General features: G+C 41.6%; 1 protein-coding gene across 2 annotated transcripts in view; it reads left to right on the forward strand.

The window, feature by feature from the left end:
- The window catches only part of LOC122792929 (carboxypeptidase O-like), a 392,520-nt gene that overhangs the window by 148,229 nt on the left and 222,743 nt on the right, over window positions 1–21,548 (forward strand). For both annotated transcript variants that reach the window (XM_044060502.1, XM_044060503.1), the window contains exon 5: window positions 12,022–12,123. In XM_044060502.1, the coding sequence (XP_043916437.1) occupies window positions 12,022–12,123 (102 nt within the window). The remainder of the gene's footprint in view (window positions 1–12,021; window positions 12,124–21,548) is intronic.

Here is a 21,548-nt window from a genome sequence, read left to right on the forward strand (position 1 = left end):
TTCACATGGTTGGGGAACCTGTTCCATAGACATGGTAGTCTCTGGGATACATACCTATCTCTCCAGCAGGTCCTACTTATATCACAGGCAAGGTTTAAGTCTTTAGAACTGGTAATTCTGGTGCTGTTTGTTTTGTGAATATGCAGGAGGTCCATCAGAGTGGGGTCTGACAATGTCCTATATGCCAGGCATATATCTCCCTTCAAAAGCCTGTAGGAGACAGAATACAGGGATAGGGCCTTGAGGCAGTCTGCTTAGGACATATTACTTATGCCCTGTATTCTTTTAGTGAGGAACCTCTGTGGATGTTCTAGTTGTTGGATATACCTGGTTAGGTACATACCAAAGGAGGCACTGTACTCAATGACTGGTCTGATGAAAGTCGAATAGAGTGGAACAATGACTTCCTTGGACTTAGATGCCATGGCATTTGGCAGAGATAGTAGGAGTTATCTGAAGGTTAAATAGAGAAGTTTGTCGACAGCTTCACCTTAGTCGCTTGTAGATGAACAGAGTTAGTGTACAATGCACACATTTGTTGACTGCTTGTGCAGAATATGTAGGTCTAAACCACACAACTGCCTGCTTATGTTTCCTGGCAGATAGAGGAAGACTTTATTGCCACTTTTAAGTTTGTAGGCCATCCTTCTGGAGGTATTATCAGACACTATGGAAGACAAGCACATCAGTGGAAATGGGAACTTTTAATGTGAATCCATATACCACAGGGGAGATGTACAACACAAGGACTACCCAGGGAGGAAAGAAAAAGTTAACTGTGAATGGTTATATGTACTATTGTGCAAGAAGCAGCATATCAGCATGACAAAGAAAAAAAAAGAGGACCTGAAGTTTACCACAGCACATCGCCACCCACCAGCTGCAGCTACAGTGTAGATAGAAACGATAAGCAGACAGTGAAGCAGGAGGCCCAAACCACTCTAAACCTCCAAGTATATCACACAGTCAGGTGCAGCAGGTACCTCTGCAGGAGAGCATTAAGGAACTTCTTCCTGTCAGGGTTTTGAAGAGACATGTAAAGAGAGTGAGGGGAAGGCGCTTTTTGATGTGAAGGAGAACAACTTGACCATGGCCCATGTCACCCCAGAGCAACTGCTCTTAAGGCAGGGTGTTCATTCTGAACAATGTCCAGTAGGAAAATATGTTGTCCTGCTGCCCACCACAAGGGATAATAGAGATAACCTCTGTACATGTGCCATATTGATTATACACAGGTTTATAGGTTCATAGGTTCACAGGTAGGTACTAGGCTATTGGCCCTAGGGCCTATATAAGCCTAGCCAAAAAGGTACCCTGGCTTTCGCCACCCAAGAAAATTATTTTCCTGTGCCCCAGCCGAGCAGAGACACAGAAGTGATCACATGGGTGAATTTCCTATCTCCCATCCAATCATCAAGATTTTTCTTGAAGAGTGCTAATGAGGAGCTTTGTTTGATATAGATAGGTACTTTGTTCCAGAGTATGAGAAGTCTCAGAGACAGGAATCTATCCCTCCAGCATGTTCTGTTTATTGTGGTGACAAGGTTTAGGCTCCCTAGAGCATGTAGCTCAGAGGGATTGGGATTTCTTTAAGTGGAGCATGTCCAACAGCTCTGGGTTTGACATAGCTTTGTGTTAGGCAGAGATCGCCTCTGAGTATGAGATATGCGACTGAGTAAAGCTGGAGTGTTTTGAGACAGTCTGCGTAGGGCATCTGTTTGAGGCTGGTAACCCTCTTTGTGAGGTATTTCTGCGGCCTTTCTATTTGTTGTAGATGTCTTGTGAGGTACATACCGAAAGGGGTGTTGTACTCTATAATAGGTCTAATGAGTTACGAGTAGAAGTGAACAATGATCTCTTTTTTCCTGGATGAGAAACCTTTTGTGATGAGGTGTGCTATGTAGAAGGATTTTCTGACTACTGTGGCAATGTGATTATCAAAGGAGAGACTACTGTCCACCTGTGTCCCAAGGTCTCTTATCACACTTTTGGTGTTAAATAGACTACCGCCTATGTGGTAGTTTATGGGTACAGAGTTTTTACCAAAAGGGAAGACAATGCACTTTTTGGCATTGAGTCATGGCTTTGACACCAGGCATGTGTCTCAGTGAGGCCCTTTTGTAGGATGCTCACATTGTTAGGAGTTTTGATTATGGTTCCTAGTTTACAGTCATCTGCGAACTTCATTAGCCAAAGGCCTTCTGTGTCAGCCTGTACTTCTGAGAAGTAGATACAAACAGGAGAGGACCCAGGACTGAACCCTGTGGTACTCCACTTGTCACTGGTCTGAAGTTGGATTTGGAGTCTGCTACTTTCATAGTGTGGTTTCTGTCAGTGAGCCAGTTGGCAACCCATCTTGTGACATAGGAATTTATACCTAGTTTAGTGATTTTATCTATAATTCCAGAGTGGGGGATGGTGTTGAAAGCCTTGGCGAGATCTAGATAGGTTGTGTGAACCACCTTACCCTCATCTACGGCTTTGGTTACCACTTCAAGGAAGTCTATCAGGTTTAGGAGACATGATCTGCCTTTTACAAACCCGAACTGTGTAGGGTACAGAGTTTGGAGATTACCAGTGTCATTGTTTATAAGTTCCATGATGATACATTCCATAGCCTTACAGACCAGGCTTGTCAGGCTAATGGGGCGGTAGCTCCCGGGGTCCATCGTGGCTCCCCCTTTGTGGAGTGGGATAACCATCGCTGTGTGCAATTCAGTGGGCACAAAGCCTGAGGTGAGGCTATGGTTGAACATGGTACATAGGTAGGGTGCCAGTTCATTCTGTAGTTCGTGTAGAATGCAGCCTGGGAAGTTGTCAGGTCCCATGGATGCTGTGTTCTTGGCTTTGGAGAGTGTGGTTTTTACCTGTGCAGCTGTGATTACAGGAACTTTGCATTCTTCCGGTATAGAGATGGGCCCTTTAGGGGGTGAGAGAGGGGTAAAGTTAGCACTGAACCTATCTGCCAGGATGTTGGCAATATTATTTGGTTCTGTATATTTAGTGCCATTGTGCTGTAACTCAGAGCAGATCTGAGTGTTGCCATTGAGATTCTTGACATAGCTATAGAATGCTTTGTGGTTGTCTTTAGAATCAGTGGCGATTTTGTTTTCATAACTAGCTTTGGAGGATTTTATGAGGGATCTCAGCTTTTTACTGAGGCTGACCAGGGAGTTCCTCCAGTCATAGGATTTTACTTTTTTTTGCAACAGTTTCTTTCTTCTGTTGTAGAGTTTGTTTATGGCAACGGACCACCAGACTGGCTTCTGTTTTTGGAGGATAGCATCTTGGTTCTGTTAGGGATTGCATGATCCATGCACTTGTGTAAGTGCTTATAAAGTGCATTTGTGTAGGATTCAGCAGTTGTACCTTTATTGTCCGTCTGCATGGGTGTCATGAAGTTTGCCACTTCTGTCTTAAGAAGCATGAAGTTGGCTTTGGATAATTTTTTTACGGTGGTTTTCCTAATGGGGGGTGTGGACGGGATGTGGATGTTTAGGGTGGTTAGCTTGTGGTCGGATCTGACCGAGGAATTGACCTCTGGTGTGGAACACTGGTTGCCCATGTTGGTAATGACCAGGTCTAGGATATTGCTGCCCCTGGTAGGGGTGTGGCTAAGTTGATCCAAGGCGTTGGAATTTATGAATTCCAGAAAACTTTGAGCAAAAGAGTTGGTACATGAGTAGTTTTGCCAGTCAATGGTGGGGTGGTTGAAATCACCCATTATTAGGGTGTTAGGCTGCACCCTAATATTTTCCAGTGTATCAAGAAATGAGGAGTGGGAATCCTGGGGCATGGTGGGGGATCTGTAGCAAGCTACAATTTGGATTGCGGTCTTGCCCAGAGTTAGTTGCACTTGGATAATCTCAGATGCGTTATGCTGAGCAACTAGCCTGGAGGTGTGGATATCCTTAATGAATATGGACACGCCTCTGTCTTTAGTGTTTCAGTTCCAGTTAGGTGGCCGAAAAGTGTGGTATGAATTACAGCCTGGTAATGCAGGGGTGCTCTCTGGAGCCTTGAACCAGGTCTCTGTCACTGCACAGATGTCGATGTTCTCCATTGTAAGGAGTGCCTTGAGTGAGTGCATTTTGAGGGTTAGACTTCTAGCATTGAGTAGCAATACCCTCAGAATTTGCTTGCTTGCACCTGTTACAGTGGTGAGTTTGTCATTTGAACCTTGCCTAAAAAAGGCACTATAGGGGTGGCAAGAGCCTTAGCCAGTATCCGGAATCCCAAGGGTGACAGGTGCAGGCCATCTCTGGCAAAACATTGTGGTCTGTCCATCATGTCATCCCAGGCAGACAGATACTGGATCCCCTTAGAATGACACCAGTAGTTTAGCCAATTGTTGAAGTCAATCATTTTGTCCTTGTACTGTGGTATCATTCTGGGTGATGGCAGGATGCTACTCAGGGCTAGGGTCATACGTGACTGGGCTACATGATTGGACAGCTCCTTCATGTCTCTTTTCATGTAGTCCAGGGAGGTATGTCTCAGGTCATTCACATCAACATGGACAATGACAGTCATATTTGTACTTGTTGTGGAGTGACCTGAGTGCGTGCGTTATGTGGTGGATCCTGGCACTCGACAAGCAGCTGATAGTAACTTTCTCCTTGTTTAGCCTGGTGAGTGGAACATCAGTGTGCCTGACTATAGAGTCACCTATGACTATAGTGTTGGGTACGTTGTTATGCCATATGGGCTGTGGTTGAGTGGCACACTGAGTTTGTTGGCTATGTGTCATTAGGGTTGTGTTGGGGGGGTGGAGGTTGCTTGCGTTTCTGCTTTGGAGGTCCCTGTTGCTTGGGCAGATTTTTATTGAGAGCCTCTGTGAATGTATGTGTGTGTCTTGTGTTTCTATGTGTGTGTTTTAGTGGTATAGGCTTTGAGGGACTATGTGATGAGTGTGGTGCAGTGCAAGTGTTTACCTACTCCTCTTGACTGTCTAGTCCAGTCTTGGGTGAAGAGACCTTTGCTTCCTGTTCGGCTATATAAGTGCATCTCTCACAGGTTGTAGTGTTGGGTGGTAGGAGGAGGAGAGGGTTGTCTGTGTACATGAGGCAACTGCTGCATTGCCCCAAGATGTCCAAATTCATCAGGTAGACAGGAGAAAACTCCGGTAGCTGACCCTTAGACATGCCTGGATAGGTGCTTATTTATTAAGTACTAAAACCTGTTTTCTTCTAGACAAGTGAGGAAATTTGAGTGCTGTAGTAATTTGTAACTTATTTAGTGTTTATAATGAGTTCTGAACAAGTGATGAGCTCAAAGAAACAGCTTTGAGTGCTAAAACTAAAAAACTGGCTAGTTCTAAGGGAAAATTTGAAGAGCAGATTTTATGGCGCCCGGAATAGTTTAACCTTAGCTAAGCGGGGGCTCAGAAGCTTACAAACAGTCCTGGATACAGCAAATCTGTATCTGGACTAGACTACGTACAGGAAAGACAGGAAAGGCAGGAAACAAGCTCCTTCTCCACCATGGCCTATGGCTGCAGGCAGCTCTACTCCTTCCATAGCTTGCTTGAGTAATCTAGTAACAGGAGTGTGTGCTCCTTGGCCTGTGTGCTCATGACAGTCACATTCACTCTATGGCTGTACATGTTCAGTACAATACCAAAGTCGTTGAACAGTGAAATGTTGAAGCAAAGCCATGTGTGATTTTGAACAGGTAGCTATCATGGCAGTTAAAGCTGCTTTCCCTGATAGTGTACCCTGGACTGCTGGTTTCACTTTACACAAGAGCTCATGAGAGAACTCAGGCAGCCTGGATTACTGATAGTCTATGGACTGTTCTACAGTATGCAAACTAAGGTGAAGCAAGTTTCAGCAGTCATATTTTTTGCCTGTTCCTGAGATAGGACCAGCTTTGATGGGCCTTCATTGAATACAGTGCTGTATTTTTTAGTGCTCAATCATGCTGAGAACCTGCATACAATTTAAGACTGAATCAGAGAAAAGCTACTTAGGCAATCATAAGAGAAGCTTCAGGATGCAATCAAAGAAGTATTGAGAACCCAACCCATCTACCTGCCTTCTGGTCTGTAAATGGCCTATAGGAAAGAGACTTTCTGAGAACCAGAAAAACAGCATATAGGCTTGTCACTAAAGGTGATGGACTTTCATGGGTAAAGGGCACATCTTTTTAAGAAAGTTTCTCCATCTCATCATGCTTGAGTAAAACAGAGTGCAAGCACTGAGAGAAGGGCTCAAAAAGAGACCTTCCAGCATCACATGAAAGAAGAGTATGTTTACAGCATGAAATGAGACTATTTACATTTGCACCAGGAACTGCCGTGAAAGCGCTCTCTCACATGCACACACGTGCACACACATACACACACACACACACACACACACACACACACACACACACACACACACACACACACACACACACACACACACATACACACACACATATCTACATCTATCTGTATTATATCTCTTTCTCTCTCTCTCTACATATATATAAAAAGAGAGAGAGACTAATGTGTCTCTTCTTACACACACACACACACACACACACACACACACACACACACACACACACATGTGTATGTGTACATATGAGGAAGATCAGAGTGTCCTCAGGAAAACATGAACATGTTTGGGTTTGCAGTGTACTCCATCCATAACATATATATAAAGATAGATAGATAGATAGATAGATAGATAGATAGATAGATAGAGGCTGGACATGACTACAGTTGATAAAAAAAATTAAATGTCTAGTGTAGGCTTCCAGCTATTATTTTCCCCTAACAGTTGATCAGTGTGAGCAACACTGCATAGTCCACCAGTGATGTCCACAACTTCTTATAAATCCTGTGTCTCTCTCTCTCTCTCTATATATATATATATAGGTTCATAGGTTCATAGGTTCATACTAGGCTATCTGCCCGAGGGCATTTATAAGCCTAGCCCATAGTTTTGTGGCTTACGCCACCCCTTTAGTTTGGAGAAACTATGCCCATTATTTTGCTGTGCCTCTGTCGAGCAGTGACACTGAGGTAACCCCTGGGGTGTATCTGCGATCTCCCATCCATTGGTCAAGATTCCTCTTGAACAAGGCCAGCGAGGTGCTCTGCCTCACATAAACTGGGATTTTGTTCCACAGCATAGGGAGTCTTTGGGTGATGAATCTATCCCTCCAGCACGTCCTATTAATAACCGTGTCGAGGTTTAAGTCTCCCGCCCTTGTGGCTCTGAGGGATCTAGATTTTTGAGATGAAGCATGTTCATCAAATCTGGGTTTGACATGGCCTTGTATGTCAGGCATAGGTCACCTCTGAGCAAGCGGTAAGCAACTGAATATAACTGGAGTTCTTTCAGTCGGGCAGCATAAGACAGATTTTTGAGACCCTTTATCCTTTTGGTGAGGAACTTTTGTGGCCTCTCCAGCTGCTGCAAGTGTCGGGTCAGATACATTCCGAATGGGGCATTGTACTCGATCATTGGTCTGATGAGTGATGAGTATAGGGAGACTATGACTTCCCTTGATCTAGATGTGAATCCCTTCATGATAAGGTGGACAATGTAGAAGGTCTTCCTAACTACTTTAGCAATATGAGTGTTGAATGAAAGGCTACTGTCAACCTGGGTTCCCAGGTCCCTAATAACTTCTTCTGTGTTCACGGGATTGCCACCTATATGGTAGCTAGGGGTAACCTTATTTTTCCCGAAGGGTATGACTATGCATTTCTTGGCATTTAACTTTAGGCCATGGCTCTGGCACCAGTTATCCGTTTCTGTGAGACCCTTCTGAAGGATATCTGTGTTGGATGTGTTTTCAACTACGGCACCCAGTTTGCAGTCATCTGCAAACTTTGTCAGCCATAACCCTCCTGTGTTTGCTTGTACTTCAGAAAAGTAGATGCCAAACAAGAGTGGGCCCAGGACTGAGCCCTGTGGGACACCACTTGTGACAGGCTTTGAGTCTGACATGGCGCCAGCAACTCTGACCCTGTGGGTTCTGTCACTCAGCCAGTTTGCAACCCATCTTGTAATGTATGGGTTTACATTTAAGTTGATGAGTTTTTCAATGATACCCGAGTGAGGTATTGTATCAAAAGCCTTCGCCAGGTCTAGGTAGGCTGTATGGACAGCCTTTCCCTCGTCAATGGCCTTGGTGACTGTTTCAAAAAAGTCAACCAAGTTTAAAAGGCATGATCTGCCTTTGACAAAGCCAAACTGGGTTGGATCCAAAGTCTGCAAGTTCCCTATGTCTTTATTTATGAGATCCATTATGATCCGCTCCATGGCTTTGCAGATAAGGCTTGTCAAGCTAATGGGACGGTAATTTCCAGGGTCGGTGGAGGCACCGCCTTTGTGGAGTGGGACCACAGTCGCAGCGCCACTCCTGGGCAATGATCCGGAGGTGAGACTAAGATTAAACAGCTGTCCTAACTGTGGGTTTAATTCCTCGTTGAGTTCATGGAACACACAGCCGGGGACACCATCAGGTCCCATGGATGCTGTGTTCTTTGCCTTGGAGAGAGCAGTTCTCACCTGGGCGTTAGAGATGTTTGGGGCTACAATCATTTGGTATAGATATCTCTCCTTTAGGGGAGGGGAGAAGTTTGCACTGAACCTGTCAGCCAGTATGTTGGCAATGTCTGTAGGATCAGTAATCTTCACATCATTTTGAACTAATTCTGAGCATATCTGGGAGTTTCCTCCTAGGTTTCTGACATAGCTAAAGAATGCCTTATGGTTGTCTTTAGAGTCCTTAGCTATTTTTTTCTCAAAATTAGCTTTGGATGATTTTATGAGAGCTCTTAGCTTTTTACTTATAGTGATCAGCGGTGTCTTACCTTTTAAGGATTTTGCTCTATCTTGTAGTAGCTTTCTCCTTTTGTTGTAGAGTTTGTTTATGGCTGGGGTCCAACAGACTGGACGCTTGCCTTTGGTACAAAGAGTCTTTGTTTTGCTTGGGATTGCCTGATCCATGCAGCCCTGCAGGTGCTGGTAGAAGGCATTTGTAAGTGATTCAGCGGTTTGAGTAATGTTAACCGCCAGCTCAGGGGCCTTATAGGAGACCACACTAGTCTTTAGAAGTGTGAAGTCGGCTTTCGAGAAGTTCTTTACTGTGGTCTTTTTCATTTCGGTGGGGCGGGATGAGGACCTCCAGCGAGATTAGTTTGTGATCAGATCTCACCAGTGAGGGGTATACTTCCGGCGTTGAACATTGTGCTCCCATGTTCGTGATGATGAGATCAAGTATGTTTTCTCCTCTTGTGGGGATGGTGACTAGTTGTTCCATGGCATTTGAGTTTATGAATTCCAGGAACTTTTGGGCTAGAGTGTTTGGGCTTGAGTAGTGTTCCCAGTCTATATTAGGGTAGTTGAAGTCACCTAGTATGATGGTGTTCAGAGATACATTTATCCCCTCCAGTGTTTTCAGGAAGGCCATATGAGGTTCCTGAGTTTGCGAGGGTGGCCTGTAACATGCTACAAATTGCAGAGCAATCTTGCCTATGGTTAATTGCACCTGGATGGTTTCCGATGCATCGTGCGATGCCACCAATCTTGAGGTGTGGGTGTCCTTGATGAATATGGATACCCCTCCTCCTTTCTTGGTATTGTCCGGGTTTTGGGGCCGGAACGCATGATATGAGGTAAAACCTGATAGTGCTGGGGTGCTCTCAGGAGCCTTGAACCAGTCTGTCACAGCACAGACATCGATGTTCTCCATACTGAGAAGGGCCTCGAGTGCGTGCATCTTGAGGTTGAGACTTCTGGCATTGAGCAGCCATATATATATTCACTTCCTTCTGAATCTTTGTATTAGTAAGTAGTAGTCCCTTCTCCCTCTGTATTTAAGAAAATTCATTGAAAGTGTGAGTTTATATATATATATATATATATATATATATATATATATATATATATATATATATACACATACATACAGTGGATATAAAAAGTGTACACACCCCTGTTAATGTGAGGAGTGTGTATCTGTTATTGTGTGTGTGTGTGAGATGAAACCTTAACAAAAGAGGCATATTTGGCATATTATGTGTTTAGGTAGCTGTCTATGCATGACAATGTCTACATGTCCATAAAATACATGGAAAATGTATCTATACGTGCATCTATATAGATGGCTGCATACACACATGCATGTGACTATGTATGTACATACAGCCAAAAGTAGGGGAAAGGGAAAGCAGTGATCTGTAAAGAAAAAGATATGTTAATTAACAGCACAAGGAGAACAAAAAAGATGATGAGCAAGAAACCTTAATAGGAAATGTTGTTGGAGGACTGTAGGTACTGCAAGGCAGGTATACTTAAAGCAAAGCAGTAAATGACCATTCTGGCAAGATAAGAATAGATTCATCTATGTATAACATTGCTTCCTTACTAGACACTGGCACATGGCTTGTGTTGAGAATAACATAACAAATTAGGTAAGCTCTGCAAATTATGTCACTAGAATATTCTTTAAGTCTAGCCGTTAGCACAGAGAGCTAAGGTTATAAACTGTAAACAAGGTGCTTCCTGTGGTACTCGGTTTTATTTCTCAGTGCTCCATTTGCCTAACTGTGTAATTCTCAGTATGAAAAACTGAGGGGCTACCAGCCCAGCCAGATAGAATTTTATAAATAATTTTATGTCATTGTAAATATTAATATGATCCGCAGGATTGTGTAACAAATGTAAGAAAATTGTGTTACGGTCTGAACTTTAAAAATTTAACCACAGTGCACCCTGCTGGAAGAAAGCTGATGAGTAAGGCATTTTATGACTTTTGATCTCAAGCTAGGAGACAGGATGTCTGGGCTAGGAAATTCTTTCCATTGTTCTAAGACAGAGATAATTACTATGGTTTACATGTAAAGTGTCTTCTATTGGTGCGGCTTCCTGGCAGGTGTAGATTACAAAAAGAAATGTTAAAATTTTAAGTTCTGTGAGCCTGGGAAACTTAAGTAGAAGTGTCAAGAATGATGTAATCTGAAATGACTCAGCAGTGATGTGTATTATCAATTTAAGACTTTCCCAGAGAGAAATATTTAGCATTTTGTATTTGTCTTCAGAGCTTACAACAACTCACCAGCACTTTGCCTTGTAAGTAGAATTTAGAACATAATTTCTCTTAGAGACAGATAGGAATATAGCCAGATTAGTCTAGCTGTTTTCTATATTTCTGTCAGACTATCCTACAATATTGTTTTAAAGTATTTTCCTGTGATTTCTGAACTGTATATTAGCACTGTGTTGAATTGATGAGTATTGTCTTGTGTTTTATTATTTATTATTAAATGTTTTTAAACCTTTCAACTGTGGCTGTTTTGTGCAGTGATAATTTAAGCTCTCAGAGTACTTGCATGTATTTGGTGATACTGTATAAGCCACTCCAGTAGCCTTAGAACTGGGTTACACTTACTATTTGGATAACAGTAATGGCGCACAGTGGAACTGGTCACCCTTTGGGAAGCGCCTTATAGTAGCTGACAAGTAGTGGTTGGTGGCAGTGATTTCTACCTTATAGTCTGGGCAGGTGGGTGCATAGCTGGAGAACTTGTGCCAGCCTTCCCCAGGTGTGTTTGTATATAATTCATATCTCAAAGTGTGTGTGTGTCAACTACTTGGGCAGGGACATGAAGCACTGGTTGGACAAAGAGGGTGCTGGAGGTTTTGGCTTGACCACTCAGCTGAGATCTGTACCTTATAGCTGTGCCAGTGAGGAGTCTTATTGGGGATCTGGAGAAAATAGCCCCAGACTGACTGTGATCCCTGTGTGCTCTTAAGGGAAATTTTACTTTACTGTGTGTGTACTTGTTATCCTTCCCAATGTGCACACCCCTCACTGGTGTTAGTGGTGAGGATAGTGGCTCCTTGATTACTGGGCCGGTGCATGGGCTTCACACTCAGCAAGTCACTTAATTATACAGTTCTCTTAGACAGAGTCTGAAGAAGGTCCATGTGAAGCTGTGCTCTACTATGGTTAAAAAATACAAAACAAATAAAAAATAAAAATAAACTGATGCATTTGTGTCAATCCTTTCAGATATACCAGTGGATGACAGACATATCAGAGAAACACAGTGAGGTGGTGACACATAATTTCCTGGGAATGACATATGAGAAAAGGCCAATATACTATCTTAAGGTAAGGTCAATCATACATAATTTTATTTTTCTCTTAACTGTAAAATTAGCTGAAGTCATATAGGCATCTTATTTTTTATTGTTTTTCTAATTTATTTATTTTTGGTTGTTTATCAGGTTGGTGGTCTGATCACTAGTGATCAATTTTAACTGTTGCTTGGGTGATGCATTCACAAGATGCTAAAGTTTACAACAAAAAAGGATACATAACAGACAATGTTCACAGAACATGTTAAGCATTTGAATAAACAGATTTTAGTGCATATGCACAGTAACATGTTTGCTAGAACACTTGCATTAAAATATAATTACAGCACTGCGGAAACTCAGCATAACAAAAAGGGCAGACTGTTGCTTATGGATGTTGTCACAGCATGCATCTCATATGTGCTTCATTATATCATCAGCATAACAGAATATGCTGTTAGTGTGGTGTTGTATAAGGGGGTTGTTAACAAATAATATGATGAGGAGTCCAACAAAGATGCCTTCGTTATACTCAGACAGAACGTGAGGTGGAAAGCTCCTAATCACCACTGACAAAGAAATCACTGTCAGATAGGTAATCACTAAAGTAGGAGACTGTGGAAGTTTCAAAGCTGAAGAAGCAAAACAAATTTTATAGAAGAGTGTATTTGATTGTGTTAAAGGGCTTTGATAACTCAATGAAAAAGTATACTGTTAAAAGGACGTGGGCAGCTCCTGTTAATTTTGAGACTGTAGGACTTAATAGAGCTGGTGGCATGCTTCTGAGTCTTATAAATCTGTGTTGTTGGTTCAGAGAAGGTTTTTATTTGTATAGGCAGTCTACAGTTTGATCATAAACAGACTCAATCTTTTGATCACTACATTGCCACTGTGGCCGGAAAGTCCTTCTATGTGGCACATCTCATTACTAAGGGTTTTGCATCCCGGAAGAAGAGGTCATTGTCTCCCTCTACTCTTTCCTCATTGGGCCAGTCATCGAGTGCAATGCCCCATATGGCATGTGCCTCACTAGACACCTGCAACAACTGGAGAGGCCGCAAAGGTACCTCACAAAGAGGATCCTAGGCCTTAAACACTTGTCCTATATGGACAGACTCAAAAAACTTCAACTATTCTCTGTCTCATAAAGCCTGCTTAGTGGCGATCTCTGCTTGACTTACAAAGCCATGTCTGACCCAGTTCAGTTGGAAATGCTACATCTAAAGAAATCCCAATCCCTCCTCACCACACACTCCAGAGACCTCATCCTCATGACCACAATTAACAGAACATGCTAGAGGGACAGATTCATAACCCAGCGACTGCCCATGCTATGGAACAGACTTCCAATACATGTCAAGCAGAGCACCTCGCTGACCCTCTTCAAGAGAAATCTTGATGAGTGGATGGGAAACAGAAAATTCACCTCGGGGATAACTCCAGTGGCTCTACTTGACAGAGGCACTGGGAACTAAGGTCGGGTGGCACTATGCCGGGGTAATCCTATGGCTAGGCTTGTAAAGGCCCCAGGGCCATTAGCCTAGTACACCTATGAACCTATGAGAAAAGAGTGAGATTGGGTGTTAGTCTTGTGGGTTGCAAGAGGGTTTAGATTATGGAATAAATGGAACCGTGTCTCTTTTTCATTTGAAGGGGTAAGACCTGTTGTAGGAACAAACTGAATAAATGTTTAAACCGGTGGACTACATAGTTTGTTTTGTTTTTGGGGAATCATGAAAATAACTAATTCACTCCAGCACTACCATGATTGGCCAAGATGTCTGTGGGCATGTCTTCATTTCTATGATTTCAAGGAATTGTTTCAGGTGAAATGAGAGATATGGCTCTTCTGAGCTGTTAAGGGAGGTAGCATGTTCTGACTGGAAATATTCAGCCAGGGTAGCTGCAGAGAAAGGTGAGAGGTCAGTACAGGGTCTGGAGCATCCAGTGGTGGTGTTATATTCATTCCATAAGCCTTCTCATTTGAAAGGCCCTTTCAGGAAACATTTGAAATGTCAGGACCTGCTAAAGTGAGCCCCAAAAAATGGAGATTGAATAGCCAAAAAACAGACTTAAATATACTAAGTATAAGATGGTCATTTCCTGTAATGTTCCCTTTTCTCCAAGGTATGGTAATCTCAGTGGTGGGATATATAACTTGAGGGGGTAGTCTTTAAAGAGGTTTAAAGGAGAAGAGCAGTTTTTGGCCTTTTTTCAGCGTGTCGACACTCAACATATTAAATGCCAACATTTCAATAGGGAGCCATTTTTTATTTATTTTGTTCTGTAGAACTCTGCTTCTGTTTGAATATTGAATATAAGCATATGAGTAAGCTGATATCTGTCATATCGGGTTGGAGTTTAATATAACTCATTTCCCCTCCTATCCATTTTCCTGTCCTCCATGTAGTCCAGGCTGCCTTAATTCCCTTGCATTCATCTACTTCCACCATTAATGTATTCCAAGGCTCCATTACCCTTTCTAATAAGCAGCAGGTCCTGAAGTCTTTCTTGATTTTTACCTCCATGTTGCTACTTATGCCCGCGTCTTCACCACCTTTCATCTTCAGTTTCTCCTATATCCTTTGTCTGTGCCTCTCCTTGTTCCACCTTTTCCTTAAGGGAGTACATCCTCAGTGCTCTTGATGTTTTCTTATACACCAAACTCCCAGACTCCTCACCATCTTTGTGGCCTTTCTCTTTATGAGATTGATGCCCATTGCCCTTCTTCCTTAAATATTTCCCAAAAGTGTTCTGGGTGGGATCTCATCAGGGATCCCCTTCAGAAGCTCGAAGTTTTAAAACTTCGAACTTCAAAAAGCCAAGACAATAAGATTGAAGTTTCCAAACTTCAAACATTTTGAACAGAGATCGCTGTACAGTGTGGAATGGGATATTTACTGTTTTCCTCACTGTAGTGTGATCTTGGAGTTGGTATATTTATTTAGCAGGGGGTGTGGGGGGTCAGGGGGGCTTCTCCCCCTGCAAAAACATAAGCATTTTTTTTTTGTTTTTATTTTGTTTTAATTAGGTTTTCGAAGTTTTAAAACTTAGATCTTATGGTCTCGGCCGTTTGAAGTTCAAAGTTTTGAAACTTTGAGATTCTGAAGTAGATCCCTCACCAGTACTTGATGCAGGTCAGTCCTCCAAACACACATCTCCTTGTCGTGTTTGGCTTATTCACATCTTTCACACTTACTTACATGATTACAACAAGAAATTATAATAACACCTACATTCTTTACCCCCCCATGGCTCTACTACCTGTACCAATTAACCTATTTATTTCATGGGGCAAGACAGCTAGGCTTCCCAAGGCTGGATAAATGCCTACAGCCCATTGGTTCCTGCCCAGAAAGCCCTATCAGTTATTGCCCAGCTGCAACAATCAAGTGAAGGTGGGTGAGTATGTTTGTGAGTCCTTTGAAGTGGCCTACCCCGGAAGATGCTTCCTTTCAGTGGCTACCTTGAGCCTTGCAGTGCTGTCTGTCTTGGAGATGTGAAAAGACACACACACATACACACACACACACACACACACACACACACACACACACACACACACACACAGTCTGTTCTCCAGGTTGCTCTTTGAAATGCACCACTTAGCAACATGTACCCTGCTATTGTTATTATGGCTTCAGAAATAAGTGGTTGATCTAAGCTAAGGACAATATATTCAAAGGTTTTAATTGTAGATATATAATGAATCATTTTTCTGTCAGGATGGATAAGGATTTGTCTGAGCATCTTTAGCTAAAGACAAGCTCCAAACACAAGGGACAGGTATGAATGCTGTGCAACAGGCTTTGTTTATGTTATGAATTAAAAAATTGTTCTCAAGCCATTTTTAAATAAAATGGAAAACATGGATGAGAATACTGCAAAGTTCATATGTCATGGCAATGATTGATTGAGATTTCAACAGTTGTGGACTGGAAGTTATGAATATAATTATAAAAACTAATGTCAAAACATTTAATGTTTTATATATTGAGATTGTGTTTTGAACAGTTTAATACAGAAGGATTTATTGTTTACCATTGATGAGCATAAAAATAAATATTTCTCTGTGTTAAAAGATGTGGACGAGAAAATGTTAAAAATAAGAAAATGTAAATTAGGTAAACTAGAGAGGGATAAGAAGGAATATCTTGAAGGTAGAGCCTACCAGTTACCTAGGTTTCGTGGGTACAACACCTCTTCCAGGTGTGATAACTTTGATTACCCTGGGCCAGGTTTTGACAACAACTTTAATTGACAAATTAATGATAATACAGAATTGCCAGTTAGTGAATCATTTCATTATCTCCGGGACCCTTTAGATTTTTTTCCCCCTTGAGGAGGTCAAACAGGTTTTAGAACCGACAGATGGGTGCTGACCAAGATACATGGTACACCAAAGACAATGTTGGATCCTGCAGAGGGAGGGGCAGAGGGTGGAAGGAGAAATTAAGCCCCACAAGATATTAAAATACAAATGACATGCAGCCTGGTGGGATACTCACAGAAGGGGCTGTTTGTTCTTTTAATAACATTAAAATGTCAACTATAGTGGGTTGGAGTTAAATCCCAACCACGTTTTGGTGTTTTTGAAAGGGTTTACTTTTGTACCCACTGCTAGAACTGAAGTTAGTGAGCTTTTATTGACATTAAACTGTTTCTGAGGAAAATCAGTTTGGAAATATTTTTGATAATAGTGAGACTAGTGAAGCTAGTTCTTTCTACCAGAGAAACACCATATTTAACCCTCCTCTGCATCCCATTCTCTCCAATTTTGAAATATTACTTGAGAAAGAGGGAAGAAGTTACCTTTCTAAAAAGAAATGGAGAGTTTTTAACTTAAATCCTGATGAAAGGAATGTGTTACAAGAACTGATTACCAGTAAAGGTATTAGGATTATGAAACCTGTCAAGGGTGGAGGGGTGGTTATTATGGACCATTAGAGTTATGCAGCCAAAATGTTACAACTATTAAACAGTGAAAACACACACACACACACACACACACACACACACACACACACACACACACACACACACACACACACACACAGACACACAGACACAGACACACACAGACACACACACACACACACACACACACACACACACACACACACACACACACACACACACACACACAGGTATTCTCTAGCAACAAAAAAATAATAAAGGAGACCACTCCTAAGATTTCACAAAAATCGTTCAATTACCAAATTTAATAGTTGCTTTTCATTGCTGGTGAGGTTATAAAATGTGTTTTTTTTTTCTTTTGGACGATTCCCTAATGCCATTCTCACAAAACTTTTCAAAAAGTCCAATGGGTGATAACAAAGGTGGATTAAAAGTACTTTGCCTGCATAAATCTGTTGGAGATTCCTTATTAGATGGCAGAATACATTCAAATTTAATTTTCTAACAAAAAATTTCAGTTCTAATAAAATGTCAACAATGTTGGGATATCCATCAGGAACAAATTTGAAAACCTTCAGAAAAAGGGAGCCAAAATCAAGTGTAATAACTCTATGAGAATAGTTACAGATCTTAACATCATCAAATGCAAGAACAGTACTTTGACTATGATCATGGGATATCAGTGTTAAGTCCATCATTGTCACTTGCTCCCATAATTGCCCTTCTGTTGTTTCCATATCTCCTCGGTAGGTAATGATTCAAAGCTCTTGTTTTGATCCTTCACTCTCTTCTCTTCCAATCTCCTCAATCTCTGTGGGATCTCCTCCATCACTAAAAACTTATCAGAAATTACCTCAACCAGGTGAACATGATGGCTGGTGTAGCTATTGTGGTGCCTCCCAACTCCATTTTTCCTGACTGAGGATCCGCATACACTACTTTTTTCTTTTAATCATTCTCATCCCTGACCACTTTCTTCTGTTTTCTGTGAAAAACAGATGAACCATAATCATCAACCCATTTAAAAACACCACAAAATTTGGTCGAGTAGTCAGGGAAAAGTAGGTCATTGTTAATAGCCACATTCAGGCTTTTAATCTGTTCCTCGAGAGATGTCATCTTCCATAGGTTAATTGGAAATATTTTTTGATAGTGGGACTAGTGAATCAAGTTCCTTCTACCAAAGAAAGAGCACATTTAACCCTCCTCTGCATCCTGTGCTCTCCAGTTTTGAAGCATTATTGGAACAAGGGGGTAAGAAGTTGCCTTTCTAAAAAGAAATGAAGAGTTTTTAACTTAAATCCCTATGAAAGGAATGTTTTTCGAGAATTGAGCACCAGTGAAGGTATTTGGACTATAAAACCCGACAAGGGTGGAGGGATGGTTATTATGGACCATTGGAGTTATGCAGCCAAAATGTTACAACTATTAAACAGTGATTTGAGGTATACTCAGGTTTCAAAGAATGAAATTAATATGGCTTACAGGAGAATTGATATGATTTTGGAAGACAGTTCCTTACAAGGTATAATTAATTGATAAGAAGCTTTATGGTTTCCTTACAGTCTCAAAACCTGTTATTCTGTCTATATTTGGTATACCCAAAATACATAAAAATGCTTCAGATCCACCCCTTAGATCCATAGTAGTTGCACCTAGGTCCAAAACCCACCCCTTGCTGTATTGATAGAATGAAAACTTAAACCCATTCCTGGTCTTTATAGTCATGTAGTCATATATTAATTGATTCATGGGATTATTTAACCAAGGTAAATAATTCTTTCAACCTCATTACTTATTGATTACTATTGATGTCCAGGATTTGTTCTCTGTTATTTAACATTCCTTGGGATTGCAATGGTGTATCGATATTTTGATTGACTGTGACTTTCTGAGTGTTAATGAGTTAACACTGATTAGGAAAAGTTTGGAGTTGGTGCTCAGTAACAACTTTAAGTACTCTGAAGGGGAGTTTTATAAGCAAATAAGTGGAGTAGCTATGGGCGCTGCCTGCACTCCCCTCTTTGCTAATATTGTTTTACTACATTTGGAGAAAAAGGTTGTATTCAACTCTCAATTTTATATGTTTATTGACTGTTATTTACATTTTGTGGATGATATCTTTATAATATGGAAAGGTACAAATGAGGAACTACAAGAGTTTGTTGAGTACATCAACTCCACTACTGTTTTTGAGATTTACATAATTAAAAGTGATGAAATGCACTACTTTGACATTACTTTAATTAAGGAGCTGTCGAATAGTAAGTTTAAAATCTAAGTTATATAGAAAAGAAAACTTTTCCAATACATATTTGTATTTCAGAGGTAATCATCCTTTCCATCAGATAAGGAGTATAGTAAAGGGACAAATGGTTTGAGTGGCTTGTATGACTTCTGAATACAAGGATTTAACAGATAATTTAAAGCACTGCGAATAGCTCTTTCTAGAATGAGGTTACCCAAATTCACTATGCTAGAAGTCTAAACTTCAAAATGGAGTCACTCGAAGCACTCCTTAAAATGGAGAACATCGACATCTGTGTAGTGACAGAGACCTGGTTCAAGGCTCCAGAGAGTACCCTTGCATTACCAGGCTATAATTCATACCACACCTTTCGGCCACCTAACCTGGACCGAAACACTAAAGGCATAGGCATGTCCATATTCATTAAGGATATCCACACATCCAGGCTAGTTGCTCAGCATAATGCATCCAAGATTATCCAAGTGCAACTAACTCTGGACAAGACCGCAATCCAAATTGTAGCTTGCTACAGATCCCTCACCATGCCCCAGGATTCCCACTCCTCATTTCTTGATACACTGGAAAATATTAGGGTACAACCTAACACCCTAATAATGGGCAATTTCAACTACCCCACCATTAACTGGGAAAATTACTCATGTACCAACTCTTGTGCTCAACGTTTTCTGGAATTCATAAATTCCAATGTCTTGGATCAGCTTATCCACACCCCCACCAGGGGCAGCAATATCCTAGACCTGGTTATTACCAACATGGGCAACTGGTACTCCACACCAGAGGTCAATTCCTCGTTGGTCAGATCCGACCACAAGCTAATCACCCTAGACATCCACATCCCTTCCCCAGTCCCCATTAGGGAAACCACAGTAAAAAATTTCTCCAAAGTCAGCTTCACACTTCTTAAGACAGAAGTGGCAAACTTCATGACACCCATGCTGATGGACAATAGAGGTATGACTGCTGAATCCTACACAAATGCACTTTATAGGCACTTACACAAGTGCATGGATCATGCAATCCCTAACAGAACCAAGATGCTATCCTCCAAAAAAAGGAAGCCAATCTGGTGGTCCCCTGCCATAAACAAACTCTACAACAGAAGAAAGAAACTGTTGCAAAAAAGAGTAAAATTCCATGATTGGAGAAACTTCCTGGTCAGCCTCGGTAAGAAGCTGAGATCCCTCATAAAATCCTCCAAAGCTAGTTATGAAAACAAAATCGCCATTGACTCTAAAGACAACCACAAAGCATTCTATAGCTATGTCAAGAATCTTAATGGCAGCACTCAGATCTGCTCTGAGTTACAGCACAATGGCACTAAATATACAGAACCAACTGATATTGCCAGCATCCTGGCAGATAGGTTCAGTGCTAACTTTACCCCCCTGTCATCCCCTAAAGGGCCCATCTCTATACCAGAAGAATGCAAAGTTCTTGTAATCATGGCTACACAGGTAAAAAACACACTTTCCAAAGCCAAGAACACAGCATCCATGGGACCTGACAACATCCCAGGCTCTGTTCTAAATGAACTACAGAACGAACTGGCACCCCACCTAAGTACCATGTTCAATCATAGCCTCACCTCAGGCTATGTGCCCACTGAATGACGCACAGTGATGGTTATCCCACTCCACAAAGGGGGAGCCACCACAGACCCCAGAAACTACCACCCCATTAGCTTAATGAGCCTGGTCTGCAAGGCTATGGAATGTATCATCATGGAACTTATAAACAATGACACTGGTAATCTCCAAACTCAGGACCCCACCCTAGTTCGGGTTTGTAAAAGGCAGACCAAGTCTCCTAAAACTGATAGACTTCTTTGAAGCAGTCACCAAAGCCATAGATGAGGGTAAGGTGGTTCACACAGCCTATCTATATCTCGCCAAGGCTTTTGACACCATCCCCCACTCTGGAATTATAGATAAACTCACTAAACTAGGTATAAATCCCTATGTCACAAGATGGGTTGCCAACTGGCTCACTGACAGAACCCACACTGTGAAAGTAGCAGACTCCAAATCCAACTTCAGACCAGTGACAAGTAGAGTACCACAGGGTTCAGTCCTGGGTCCTCTCCAGTTTGGTATCTATGTCTCTGAAGTACAGGGTAACACAGAAGTTTTTTGGCTAACGAAGTTCATAGATGACTGCAAACTAGGAGCCATAATTAAAACTCCAAAAGATGTGGACATCCTACAAAAGGGCCTCGTTGAGACAGATGCCTGATGTCAAGCTCAATGCCAAAAAGTGCATTGTCATCCCTTTTG

The sequence above is a fragment of the Protopterus annectens genome, chromosome 2.part0 (assembly GCF_019279795.1).
Source record: "Protopterus annectens isolate FY-2018-M chromosome 2.part0, PAN1.0, whole genome shotgun sequence".
Taxonomy (NCBI): domain Eukaryota; kingdom Metazoa; phylum Chordata; order Ceratodontiformes; family Protopteridae; genus Protopterus; species Protopterus annectens.